General features: G+C 45.2%; 1 protein-coding gene across 4 annotated transcripts in view; it reads left to right on the top strand.

The window, feature by feature from the left end:
- DLG4 (discs large MAGUK scaffold protein 4) overlaps positions 1–14,379 on the top strand; it is a 310,322-nt gene that overhangs the window by 195,658 nt on the left and 100,285 nt on the right. For all 4 annotated transcript variants that reach the window (XM_069767620.1, XM_069767619.1, XM_069767621.1 and 1 more), the window contains one exon: positions 13,756–13,892. In XM_069767620.1, the coding sequence (XP_069623721.1) occupies positions 13,756–13,892 (137 nt within the window). The remainder of the gene's footprint in view (positions 1–13,755; positions 13,893–14,379) is intronic.

Raw genomic sequence — 14,379 nt, 5'->3', positions numbered from 1 at the left:
GAGAGGGTGCAGGGGGGTGGGCGTCATGGGCACAGATTTGAGGTGGGCATGATTTCGGGTGTTTATATTGGGTTGGGAGCGATAGGAGGGGGTAGTATTGAGAGTTATGAGCTGTGGGGGCCCAAGATTGGGCGATATGTCGCCAGCAGTGAGGAGAAGCAGAGACAGAGCAGGTGGGAGAAGGAGAGTCGGCGGCTTGTTCTGTGTTTTATTAGGAGAGATCTGAGGTTGAGGAGCAGGTCAGCAGAGGAGGTCAGGTGGGGAGGCAGGAGGGAAGGAGAGATTATTACTTGGTTAGAGGGTGCTGGGGTTTGAGGATAGCAAAGGAGAGTGAGGAGTGATGGAGCCAAAACTGTTAGAGCGTATGTCAGCATGATAAGAATAAGTGTGGCGGAAAGGGAGTGAAATTTAGTGCATTTATTAACAGTGGTTAGTCTTACCTTCTGTTCACTTCTGGCTCATTTCTGCTGTAATATTTGTTGTTATCCTTTTAGAGACATCTGTTGATGAGCTGGATGATGCGGTTTCTCTTTTCTTGGGAAATCGTCTTCATGGCTGCTCGATTCGAACCAGTGACCTTCCACTTGGGAATCATCCTAATAACACACGATGCTATTAGGGAATGTGAGGACAGGTTGTAATTTGTAGTATTCAGGAAGAAAAGATTTTTTCACTAACAGGAGCAAAACAGTAACAATGCAGCGACATGACGAGAATCTGCAGAACTAATCATATGCTAAATAACTACAAGTCACATTAATGGATGTGATAGCCAAGATGATTGTCTATAAAATGATGGAAGTCTCACGTTTAAAGCAGAAGTGCATAATGAAATATGGAGCCTGAAAGGCAAAAGTTCATGTCATTATTACTATTTTATTACTATTTTGCTCATCAGTGTATCGCTGTTCCTTCTCCTTCTGTTATCACCTGTCCGCATTCTCTCTTTTTTTAATCTTGGTTCCTTCTCCTTCCTTGCTCTTTAATCCTTCTCCTCCTTCTCTCTCTGGTTCTTCTTCCCCGCTCTGGTCCTTCTCCTCTTTCCCCTTTCTCTCTGGTCCTCCTCCATCCTCTCTCTCTCTGGTCTTCCTTCCTCTTTCCTCTCTCTTCCTTTCTATAGTCCTTCTCCTTCCCCTCTCTCTCTGGTTCTCCTGCTCCTTTTTCTTCTCTCACTCTTGTCCTCCTTCCCCCCCCCCCTCTCTCTCTCTGGTCCTCCTCCTTCCCCTGTCTCTCTGGTCCTTCTCCTCCTTCTTCCTCTCTCTCTGGTCCTTCTTCTCCTTTCTCTTTCTGATCTCTCTCGTCGTCCTTCTCTTTACCCTTTCTCTCTGGTCCTCTTCCTCCTCCTCTCCTCTCTCTGGTCATCCTCCTTCCCTTCTTTCTTTCTGGTCCTTCTTCTCGCTCTCTTTTTTTCACTATTTATTTCTCTCCCCTCTCTCTCTCTCTCTCTCTCTCACAGTCCCAGTCTCTCTCTCCTTCCTCCCTCTCTCCTTCCTTCCTCTTTCTCGCTCCTTCCTCTCTCTCTCTCTGGTCCTCCTCCTTCCCCTCTATTTCCCTCTTTGGTCCTCCTCCTTCCCCTCTCTCTCTGGTTCTCCTCTATCACTCTCTCTGGTCATCCTCCTTCTCCTCTCTCTCTCTGGTCTTCTTTCTCCTTCCTTTCTCTCTCCCTCCTTCCTCTCTCTTTCTTTCTCTGGTCCTTCTCCTTCTTCCTTTCTCTCTCTCTTTCTCTGGTCCTTCTCCTTACCCTCTCTTTCTGGCCCCCTTCTGTCATGATCCCAATGGCAGGGAATCACAAAAGGACAAGCACAAAAACCAAACAAGCTCTAGGGTGATGGAACCTGAGCTGACCGCGATCCTGAACCTAAACACACAACTAGCAGTAGCCGAGGAACGTGCCTACGATGATTCCTAGACGTCTCGCGCCAGCCGAAGGATTAACTTCCCCTATTAGAAGAAACACAGACCTCACTTGCCTCCAGAGAAACACCCCACAGAAATAGCAGCCCCCCACATGTAATAACGGTGAAATGAGAGGAAAGCACATACGTAGTTATGAAAATAGAATCAGCAAAAATGAGGCCCGCTAAAGCTAGATAGCAGAGGATACAAAAGTGAACTGCGCGGTCAGCGAAAAACCCTTCAAAAAACCATCCTGAAATTACTTGAACTCATGTGCCAACTCATGGAACATGAGGAGTAATTTCAGCCCACTAGAGCAACCAGCAGCCAGGAATCACATACAGTGGGGCAAAAAAGTATTTAGTCAGTCAGCAATAGTGCAAGTTCCACCACTTAAAAAGATGAGAGGCGTCTGTAATTTACATCATAGGTAGACCTCAACTATGGGAGACAAACTGAGAAAAAAAAATCCAGAAAATCACATTGTCTATTTTTTTAACATTTTATTTGCATATTATGGTGGAAAATAAGTATTTGGTCAGAAACAAACAATCAAGATTTCAGGCTCTCACAGACCTGTAACTTCTTCTTTAAGAGTCTCCTCTTTCCTCCACTCATTACCTGTAGTAATGGCACCTGTTTAAACTTGTTATCAGTATAAAAAGACACCTGTGCACACCCTCAAACAGTCTGACTCCAAACTCCACTATGGTGAAGACCAAAGAGCTGTCAAAGGACACCAGAAACAAAATTGTAGCCCTGCACCAGGCTGGGAAGACTGAATCTGCAATAGCCAACCAGCTTGGAGTGAAAAAATCAACAGTGGGAGCAATAATTAGAAAATGGAAGACATACAAGACCACTGATAATCTCCCTCGATCTGGGGCTCCACGCAAAATCCCACCCCGTGGGGTCAGAATGATCACAAGAACGGTGAGCAAAAATCCCAGAACCACGCGGGGGGACCTAGTGAATGAACTGCAGAGAGCTGGGACCAATGTAACAAGGCCTACCATAAGTAACACACTACGCCACCATGGACTCAGATCCTGCAGTGCCAGACGTGTCCCACTGCTTAAGCCAGTACATGTCCGGGCCCGTCTGAAGTTTGCTAGAGAGCATTTGGATGATCCAGAGGAGTTTTGGGAGAATGTCCTATGGTCTGATGAAACCAAACTGGAATTGTTTGGTAGAAACACAACTTGTCGTGTTTGGAGGAAAAAGAATACTGAGTTGCATCCATCAAACACCATACCTACTGTAAAGCATGGTGGTGGAAACATCATGCTTTGGGGCTGTTTCTCTGCAAAGGGGCCAGGACGACTGATCCGGGTACATGAAAGAATGAATGGGGCCATGTATCATGAGATTTTGAGTGCAAACCTCCTTCCATCAGCAAGGGCATTGAAGATGAAACGTGGCTGGGTCTTTCAACATGACAATGATCCAAAGCACACCGCCAGGGCAACGAAGGAGTGGCTTCGTAAGAAGCATTTCAAGGTCCTGGAGTGGCCTAGCCAGTCTCCAGATCTCAACCCTATAGAAAACCTTTGGAGGGAGTTGAAAGTCCGTGTTGCCAAGCGAAAAGCCAAAAACATCACTGCTCTAGAGGAGATCTGCATGGAGGAATGGGCCAACATACCAACAACAGTGTGTGGCAACCTTGTGAAGACTTACAGAAAACGTTTGACCTCTGTCATTGCCAACAAAGGATATATTACAAAGTATTGAGATGAAATTTTGTTTCTGACCAAATACTTATTTTCCACCATAATATGCAAATAAAATGTTAAAAAAACAGACAATGTGATTTTCTGGTTTTTTTTTCTCAGTTTGTCTCCCATAGTTGAGGTCTACCTATGATGTAAATTACAGACGCCTCTCATCTTTTTAAGTGGTGGAACTTGCACTATTGCTGACTGACTAAATACTTTTTTGCCCCACTGTATCTGCAAGCTGGACTAAGACAAAAATAAAGCAAAACGTGGAACAGGAAAATCAAAACTTAGCTTGTCCTGAAGATAACAGACGCAGGGAGCAGAGATAAAAAGACACGCTGCTTACATTGATAGCCGGCGAGGAAATGACAAAAAAGCCAGGTTAAATAGGAAACTCCCATAACCTGATGGAACAGGTGGACACCAGAGACCGCAGAGAACACAAGTCACCCAGTACCATCAGTAACCACCAGAGGGAGCCCAAAAACAGAACTCACAACAGTACCCCCCCTTGAGGAGGGGTCACCGAACCCTCACGAGAACCACCAGGGCGACCAAGATGAGCCCTATGAAAAGCACGGACCAAATCGGCAGCATGAACATCAGAGGCAATCACCCAAGAATTATCCTCCTGACCATAACCCTTCCACTTGACCAAATACTGGAGTTTCCGTCTGGAAACACGAGAATCCAAGATCTTCTCCACAACATACTCCAATTCACCCTCCACCAGCACCGGAGCAGGAGGCTCAAGCGAAGGAACAACAGGTACCTCATACTTCCGCAACAACGACCAATGGAACACATTATGAATAGCAAACGATGCCGGGAGATCCAAACGAAACGACACAGGGTTAAGAATTTCCAAGATCCTATAGGGACCGATGAACCGAGGCTTGAACTTAGGAGAAGAGACCTTCATAGGAACAAAACGAGAAGACAACCACACCAAGTCCCCAACAAGAAGTCGAGGACCCACGCGGCGACGGCGATTAGCAAACTGCTGAGCCCTCTCCTGGGACAACTTTAAATTGTCCACCACATGACTCCAAATCTGATGCAACCTATCCACCACCATGTCCACTCCAGGACAATCAGAAGGCTCCACCTGACCAGAGGAAAAACGAGGATGAAACCCCGAATTACAAAAGAAAGGAGAAACCAAGGTAGCAGAATTAGCCCGATTATTAAGGGCAAACTCGGCAAGCGGCAAAAAGGAAACCCAGTCATCTTGATCAGCAGAAACAAAACACCTTAAATAAGTTTCTAAAGTCTGATTAGTTCGTTCCGTCTGGCCATTCATCTGGGGATGGAATGCAGACGAAAAGGACAAATCAATGCCCATCTTAGCACAGAACGTCCGCCAAAATCTAGACACAAACTGGGATCCCCTGTCAGAAACGATGTTCTCTGGAATGCCATGCAAACGGACCACGTTTTGAAAAAACAGAGGGACCAACTCAGAGGAGGAAGGTAACTTAGGCAAGGGTACCAGATGAACCATCTTAGAAAAGCGGTCACACACAACCCATATGACGGACATTTTTTGAGAGACAGGGAGATCCGAAATAAAGTCCATGGAAATGTGCGTCCAAGGCCTCTTCGGGATAGGCAAAGGTGACAACAATCCACTGGCCCGAGAACAGCAAGGCTTAGCCCGAGCGCAAACTCCACAAGACTGCACGAAAGAACGCACATCCCTCGACAAGGAAGGCCACCAAAAAGACCTGGCCACCAAGTCTCTAGTACCAAATATTCCAGGATGACCTGCCAACACAGAAGAATGGACCTCGGAGATGACTCTACTGGTCCAATTATCCGGAACAAACAGTCTTTCCGGCGGACAACGATCAGGTTTCTCCGCCTGAAACTCCTGCAAAGCACGTCGCAAGTCTGGGGAGACAGCCGACAAAATCACCCCATCCCTAAGGATACCAGTGGGCTCTGAATTTGCAGGGGAGTCAGGCACAAAACTCCTAGAAAGAGCATCCGCCTTCACATTCTTTGAACCTGGCAGGTATGAAACCACAAAATTGAAACGGGAGAAAAACAGTGACCAACGAGCCTGTCTAGGATTCAGACGCTTGGCAGACTCAAGGTACATCAGATTTTTGTGATCAGTCAAGACCACCACACGATGTCTAGCACCCTCAAGCCAATGACGCCACTCCTCAAATGCCCACTTCATGGCCAAAAGCTCCCGATTACCAACATCATAATTCCGTTCAGCGGGCGAAAATTTTCTAGAAAAGAACGCACATGGCTTCATCACTGAGCCATCGGAGCTTCTCTGTGACAAAACCGCCCCCGCTCCGATCTCGGAAGCATCAACCTCAACCTGAAAAGGAAGCGACGTATCTGGCTGACGCAACACAGGAGCAGAGGAAAACCGGCGCTTAAGTTCCTGAAAGGCCTCCACAGCCGCAGGAGACCAATTAGTAACATCAGCACCCTTCTTAGTCAAATCCGTCAAAGGCTTAACAACACTAGAAAAATTAGTTATGAAGCGACGATAAAAATTAGCAAAGCCCAAGAACTTCTGTAGACTCTTAAGAGATGTAGGCTGCGTCCAGTCACAAATAGCCTGAACCTTGACGGGATCCATCTCAATAGTAGAAGGGGAAAAAATATACCCCAAAAAAGAAATCTTCTGGACTCCAAAGAGACATTTAGAACCCTTTACAAACAAAGAATTGGCCCGCAGGACCTGAAACACCTTCCTGACCTGCTGAACATGAGACTCCCAGTCATCAGAAAAAACCAAAACATCATCCAAATACAGGATAATAAATTTATCCAGATATTCACGGAAAATATCGTGCATAAAAGACTGGAAGACAGAAGGAGCATTAGAAAGTCCAAAAGGCATCACCAAATACTCGAAATGGCCCTCAGGCGTATTAAATGCGGTTTTCCACTCATCACCCTGCCTTATCCGCACAAGATTATACGCACCCCGAAGATCAATCTTAGTGAACCATTTAGCCCCCTTAATGCGAGCGAACAAATCAGTCAACAATGGCAAAGGATACTGATATTTGACTGTAATCTTATTCAAAAGACGATAATCTATGCAAGGCCTCAAGGAACCATCTTTTTTGGCCACGAAAAAAAAACCTGCTCCCAAAGGGGACGAAGATGGACGGATATGTCCCTTTTCCAAGGACTCCTTAACATAATCCCGCATAGCAGTATGCTCTGGCACTGACAGATTGAACAAACGACCTTTAGGGAATTTACTGCCAGGAATCAAATCTATAGCACAATCGCAATCCCTGTGAGGAGGAAGCGAACTGAGCTTAGGCTCCTCAAAAACCTCCCGATAATCAGACAAAAATACCGGAACCTCAGAAGGAGTAGATGAAGCGATAGAAATCGGAGATGCATCATCATGAACCCCCTGACATCCCCAGCTTAACACAGACATTGTTTTCCAGTCCAGGACTGGGTTATGAGTTTGTAACCATGGCAGACCAAGCACTAAGACATCATGTAAATTATACAGCACCAGGAAGCAAATCACCTCCTGATGAACGGGAGTCATACGCATGGTCACTTGTGTCCAGTACTGAGGTTTATTCATAGCCAAAGGTGTAGAGTCAATTCCTTTCAAAGGAATAGGAACTTCCAGAGGTTCCAGACTAAACCCACAGCGATTGGCAAATGACCAATCCATAAGACTCAGGGCAGCGCCTGAATCCACATAGGCATCGACGGAAATGGATGATAATGAACAAATCAGAGTCACAGACAGAATGAACTTAGACTGTAAAGTACCAATGGCAACAGACTTATCAACCTTTTTTGTGCGTTTAGAGCATGCTGATATAACATGAGCTGAATCACCACAATAAAAACACAATCCATTTTTCCGCCTATAATTTTGCCGTTCACTTCTGGACTGAATTCTATCACATTGCATTATCTCAGGTGCCTGTTCAGAAGACACCGCCAAATGGTGCACAGGTTTGCGCTCCCGTAAACGCCGATCAATCTGAATAGCCATAGTCATGGACTCATTCAGACCTGTAGGCGCCGGGAACCCCACCATAACATCTTTAATGGCCTCAGAAAGGCCATCTCTGAATTTTGCAGCCAGAGCGCACTCATTCCACTGAGTAAGCACCGACCATTTCCGAAATTTCTGACAATATATTTCTGCTTCATCTTGCCCCTGAGAGAGAGCCAATAAAGCTTTTTCAGCCTGAATCTCTAGGTTAGGTTCCTCATAGAGCAAACCCAATGCCAGAAAAAACGCATCCACATTGAGCAACGCAGGATCCCCTGGTGCCAATGCAAATGCCCAATTCTGAGGGTCACCCCGCAGGAAAGATATAACAATCTTGACCTGCTGAGCAGGGTCTCCAGAGGAGTGAGATTTCAAGGAAAGAAACAACTTGCAATTGTTCCTAAAATTCAGAAAACTAGATCTATCTCCAGAAAAAAACTCTGGGATAGGAATTCTAGGTTCAGACATAGGCGTATGTACAACAAAATCTTGTATATTTTGAACCTTAGCAGCAAGATTATTCAGGCTGGAAGCCAAACTCTGGACGTCCATGATAAACAGCTGAGGTCAGAGCCATTCAAGGATTAAGAGGAGGAAAGAAGCAGCCAAGCAGCAATTAAGGCTAGGCAGCAAACACTGAGGAGGGGGGGAAAAAAAAAACTTCCTCAGACTACTTTTCCTCCTACTTCAGCCAAAACGATGACCAATTTTTTTTGGGGCCGGCTATACTGTCATGATCCCAATGGCAGGGAATCACAATTGGACAAGCACAAAAACCAAACAAGCTCTAGGGTGATGGAACCTGAGCTGACCGCGATCCTGAACCTAAACACACAACTAGCAGTAGCCGGGGAACGTGCCTACGATGATTCCTAGACGTCTTGCGCCAGGGAATTAGGCTGCAAGCTGAAAGCAAGGACCTCCAACGTGGTATTTTCCGAAATACTGCCGGTACCACGTGCCACGCCAGAGAGGCAACGGGAGATTAGGGAGGTTAATAAGTGGCTCAAGAATTGGTGTAGGAAAGAGGGGTTTGGGTTCCTGCAGAACTGGGCCGACTTCTCAGTTGGCTACAGGCTCTACGCTAGGGACGGGCTGCACCTCAATGGGGAGGGTGCAGCTGTGCTGGGGGAGAGAATGGCTAGAAGGTTGGAGGAGTGTTTAAACTAGGAATTGGGGGGGAGGGTATTCATTTTATAGGAGGGGAAGATAGTGCAGACAGAGACCTGGGCACAAATAAGGAAGTTGGGGGTGGCGGTGGCATGGGGGTTGGGGTCAGAACAGTTAATAATTTAAGAAACAGAAGTACAGAGAGGAACATAAAGTGCATGTATACTAATGCCAGAAGCCTCGCCAACAAAATGGACGAATTAGAACTAATGTTGTTGGAGCATAATTATGACATGGTGGGGATATCTGAAACGTGGCTGGATGAGAGCCATGACTGGGCTGTTAACTTGCAGGGCTACAGCCTGTTCAGAAATGACCGTACAGATAAGCGAGGGGGAGGGGTGTGTCTATATGTAAAATCATCCTTAAAACCCATCCTGCGCGATAATATAGGTGAATTTAATGAAAATGTAGAATCCCTGTGGGTGGGGATAAGGGGAGGGGGAAAAAATAATAAATTACTGATAGGGGTTTGTTATAAATCTCCAAAAATAATGGAAGCAATGGAGAATATCCTCGTAAAGCAAATAGATGAAGCTGCGACTCAAGGAGAAGTCATTATTATGGGGGACTTCAACTACCCTGAAATAGATTGGGGAATAGAAACCTGCAGTTCCAGCAAAGGTAATCAGTTTTTGACAATTATGAGAGACAATTACCTTTCACAACTGGTTCAGGACCCAACAAGAAGGGGGGCACTGCTAGACCTAATATTAACCAACAGGCCAGACCGCATATCAAATATAAGGGTTGGGGGTCACTTGGGAAATAGCGATCACAAAATAATAAGTTTTCAAGTATCCTTTAAAAAGATGTGTAGTAGAGGGGTTACAAGGACACTAAACTTCAGGAGGGCAAATTTCCAACGGATGAGAGAGGATCTTGGTGCAATTAACTGGGACGATATCCTGAGACACAAAAATACACAAAGAAAATGGGAGACGTTTATTAGCATCCTGGATAGGACCTGTGCACAGTATATACCGTATGGGAATAAACATACTAGAAATAGGAGGAAACCAATATGGCTAAATAGAGCTGTAAGGGGCGCAATAAATGACAAAAAGAAAGCATTTAGAGAATTAAAGGAAGTAGGTAGTGAGGAGGCATTAAATAAATACAGAAAATTAAATAAATTCTGTAAAAAGCAAATCAAGGCAGCAAAGATTGAGACAGAGAGACTCATTGCCAGAGAGAGTAAAAATAATCCTAAAATATTCTTTAACTACATAAATAGTAAGAAACTAAAAAATGATAGTGTTGGCCCCTTACAAATAGTCTGGGTGAGATGGTGGACGAGGATGAGGAAAAAGCCAATATGCTAAATGACTTTTTTTCATCAGTATTTACACAAGAAAATCCCATGGCAGACAAAATGTCTAGTGATAAAAATTCCCAATTAAATGTCACCTGCTTAACCCAGCAGGAAGTGCGGCGGCGTCTAAAAATCACTAAAATTGACAAATCTCCGGGCCCGGATGGGATACACCCTCGAGTACTGCAGGAATTAAGTACAGTCATTGATAGACCATTATTTTTAATCTTTAAAGACTCCATAATAACAGGGTCTGTGCCACAGGACTGGCGTATAGCAAATGTGGTGCCAATATTCAAAAAGGGGACAAAAACTGAACTCGGAAATTATAGGCCAGTAAGCTTAACCTCTACTGTGGGTAAAATACTGGAGGGCATTCTAAGGGATGCTATACTGGAGTATCTGAAGAGGAATAACCTCATGACCCAGTATCAGCACGGGTTTACTAGGGACCGTTCATGTCAGACTAATTTGATCAGTTTCTATGAAGAGGTAAGTTCCAGATTGGACCAAGGGAACCCAGTGGATGTAGTGTATATGGACTTTTCAAAAGCTTTTGATACGGTGCCACACAAAAGGTTGATACATAAAATGAGAATAATGGGGATAGGGGAAAATATGTGCAAGTGGGTTGAGAGCTGGCTCAGGGATAGGAAACAAAGGGTGGTTATTAATGGAGCACACTCGGACTGGGTAGCGGTTAGCAGTGGGGTACCACAGGGGTCAGTATTGGGCCCTCTTCTTTTTAACATATTTATTAATGACCTTGTAGGGGGCATTCAGAGTAGAATTTCAATATTTGCAGATGACACTAAACTCTGCAGGGTAATCAATACAGAGGAGGACAATTTTATATTACAGGATGATTTATGTAAACTAGAAGCTTGGGCTGATAAATGGCAAATGAGCTTTAATGGGGATAAATGTAAGGTCATGCACTTGGGTAGAAGTAATAAGATGTATAATTATGTGCTTAATTCTAAAACTCTGGGCAAAACCGTCAATGAAAAAGACCTGGGTGTATGGGTGGATGACAAACTTAAATTCAGTGGCCAGTGTCAGGCAGCTGCTACAAAGGCAAATAAAATAATGGGATGCATTAAAAGAGGCATAGATGCTCATGAGGAGAACATAATTTTACCTCTATACAAGTCACTAGTTCGACCACACTTAGAATACTGTGCACAGTTCTGGTCTCCGGTGTTTAAGAAAGACATAGCTGAACTGGAGCGGGTGCAGAGAAGAGCGACCAAGGTTATTAGAGGACTGGGGGGTCTGCAATACCAAGATAGGTTATTACACTTGGGGCTATTTAGTTTGGAAAAACGAAGACTAAGGGGTGATCTTATTTTAATGTATAAATATATGAGGGGACAGTACAAAGACCTTTCTGATGATCTTTTTAATCATAGACCTGAAACAGGGACAAGGGGGCATCCTCTGCGGTTGGAGGAAAAAAGGTTTAAGCATAATAACAGACGCGGATTCTTTACTGTAAGAGCAGTGAGACTATGGAACTCTCTGCCGTATGATGTTGTAATGAGTGATTCATTACTTAAATTTAAGAGGGGACTGGATACCTTTCTGGAAAAGTATAATGTTACAGGGTATATACACTAGATTCCTTGATAGGGCGTTGATCCAGGGAACTAGTCTGATTGCCGTATGTGGAGTCGGGAAGGAATTTTTTTCCCCAATGTGGAGCTTACTCTTTGCACATGGGTTTTTTTTGCCTTCCTCTGGATCAACATGTTAGGTTAGGCTATGGGTTGAACTAGATGGACATATAGTCTTCCTTCAACCTTAATAACTATGTAACTATGTAACTTCCCCTATTAGAAGAAACACAGACCTCACTTGCCTCCAGAGAAACACCCCACAGAAATAGCAGCCCCCCCACATGTAATAACGGTGAAATGAGAGGAAAGCACATACGTAGTTATGAAAATAGAATCAGCAAAAATGAGGCCCGCTAAAGCTAGATAGCAGAGGATACAAAAGTGAACTGCGCGGTCAGCGAAAAACCCTTCAAAAAACCATCCTGAAATTACTTGAACTCATGTGCCAACTCATGGAACATGAGGAGTAATTTCAGCCCACTAGAGCAACCAGCAGCCAGGAATCACATATCTGCAAGCTGGACTAAGACAAAAATAAAGCAAAACGTGGAACAGGAAAATCAAAACTTAGCTTGTCCTGAAGATAACAGACGCAGGGAGCAGAGATAAAAAGACACGCTGATTACATTGATAGCCGGCGAGGAAATGACAAAAAGCCAGGTTAAATAGGAAACTCCCATAACCTGATGGAACAGGTGGACACCAGAGACCGCAGAGAACACAAGTCACCCAGTACCATCAGTAACCACCAGAGGGAGCCCAAAAACAGAACTCACAACACCCTTCCCCCCTTCTCTCTCTGGTCATCTTCTGCCTTCTCCTTCCCCTCTCTCTCTCTGGTCTTCCTTCACCTCTCTCTTTTTTTCTCTCTCTTTCTCTTTCACTCGTCCTCTTCCCCTCTCTCTCTCTGGTCCTCCTTCACCTCTCTCTTTTTTTCTCTCTCTTTCTCTTTCACTCGTCCTCTTCCCCTCTCTCTCTCTGGTCCTCCTTCACCTCTCTCTCTTTCTCTTTTTCACTCGTCCTCTTACCCTCTCTCTCTCTGGTCCTCCTTCACCTCTCTCTTTTTCTCTCTCTCTCTTTCACACGTCCTCTTCCCCTCTCTCTCTCTCTCTCTCTCTCTCTCTCTGGTCCTCCTTCACCTCTCTCTTTTTCTCTCTCCCTCTCTCTTTCTCTTTCACTCGTCCTCTTCCCCGCTCTCTCACTGGTCCTCCTTCACCTCTCTTTCTCTCTCTCTCTCTCTTTCTCTTTCACTCATCCTCTTCCCCTCTCTCTCTGGTCCTCCTTCACCTCTCTCTTTTTCTCTCTCTCTCTTTCTCTTTCACTCGTCCTCTTCCCCTCTCTCTCACTGGTCCTCCTTCACCTCTCTTTCTCTCTCTCTTTCTCTTTCACTCATCCTCTTCCCCTTTCTCTCACTGGTCCTCCTTCACCTCTCTTTCTCTCTCTCTTTCTCTTTCACTCGTCCTCTTCCCCTCTCTCTCTGGTCCTCCTTCACCTCTCTTTTTCTATCTCTCTCTCTTTCACTCGTCCTCTTCCCCTCTCTCTCTCTCTGGTCCTCCATTTCCTTTTTCTTTCTTTCTCTCTTTCCCCTTCCCCCCTCTCTCTGATTCTCCTCCTCGATCTTCCCCTCTCTCTCTCTTGTCCTCGTTCACCTCTCTCTTTTTCTCTCTCTCTCTCTCTCTCTCTTTCACTCTTCCTCTTCCCCTCTCTCTCTCTCTGGTCCTCCTTCACCTCTCTTTCTCTCTCTCTCTTTCTCTCTCTTTCACTCGTCCTCTTCTCCTCTCTTTCTCTCTCTCTCTCTCTTTTTCTCTCTCGTTCTCTTTCACTCGTCCTCTTCCCTCTCTCTCTCTCTGGTCCTCCATCTCCTTTTTCTCTTTCTTTCTCTCTTTCCCCTTCCCCCCCTCTCTCTGATTCTCCTCCTCGTTCTTCCTCTCTCTCTCGTCCTCCTCCTCCTCCTTCTCTCTTTGGTCCCACTTTTCGTCCTCACGCCTCTGATCTTCATGTCTTCTTGGTCTTCTTTCCCTCTCGTAGGTCTTGGATTTAGCATTGCTGGTGGTGTTGGTAATCAGCATATCCCTGGTGATAATAGTATATATGTGACCAAGATAATTGAGGGTGGTGCTGCCCACAAGGACCTGCGGCTTCAGATCGGAGATAAGATCCTTGCGGTGAGATCACGTCATGTGTGTCCCTTTCAGTGTTGACCATTATGAAAAGACACATGAAGTGTCCAAGCAGTCCTCCTCCTCATCGCTGTGCCCCTCATTTGAGTAGTCTCATTAGGTCTTGTCTGACATGTCTTATTGATGGTGTGGTGGGTGACCAGCCCAGTCACACAGCCTGGTCATGTGTGTAGTCATTGCCTCTGGTGATAGTCATCCGACCTCAAACCTGCTGTGTCCCGAGCAATGAGCGAGATCTCATTCCAAACCCTACCAGGTGAGACAGTAGGACGGCCTGAATGTGTCCTAGATGGGCGGAATCCTTCAGCATCAGTCAGCCTAAGGTTCTCAGCGTGTCGGCATCTTCAGATAATATTGCTGCTGTACGAGTGACCCTTAGAGATTTAGGGTTAGTGGGGATAATCTTTTAAGGGGCACTTAGATACTGACACAGACATATAATAACAATAATACTCTCTTTATTTATATAGAG

Source organism: Ranitomeya imitator, chromosome 4 (assembly GCF_032444005.1).
Source record: "Ranitomeya imitator isolate aRanImi1 chromosome 4, aRanImi1.pri, whole genome shotgun sequence".
NCBI lineage: Eukaryota > Metazoa > Chordata > Amphibia > Anura > Dendrobatidae > Ranitomeya > Ranitomeya imitator.
Note: the sequence above shows the minus strand (reverse complement) of the source record. Positions and strands in the feature narration are given on the sequence as shown.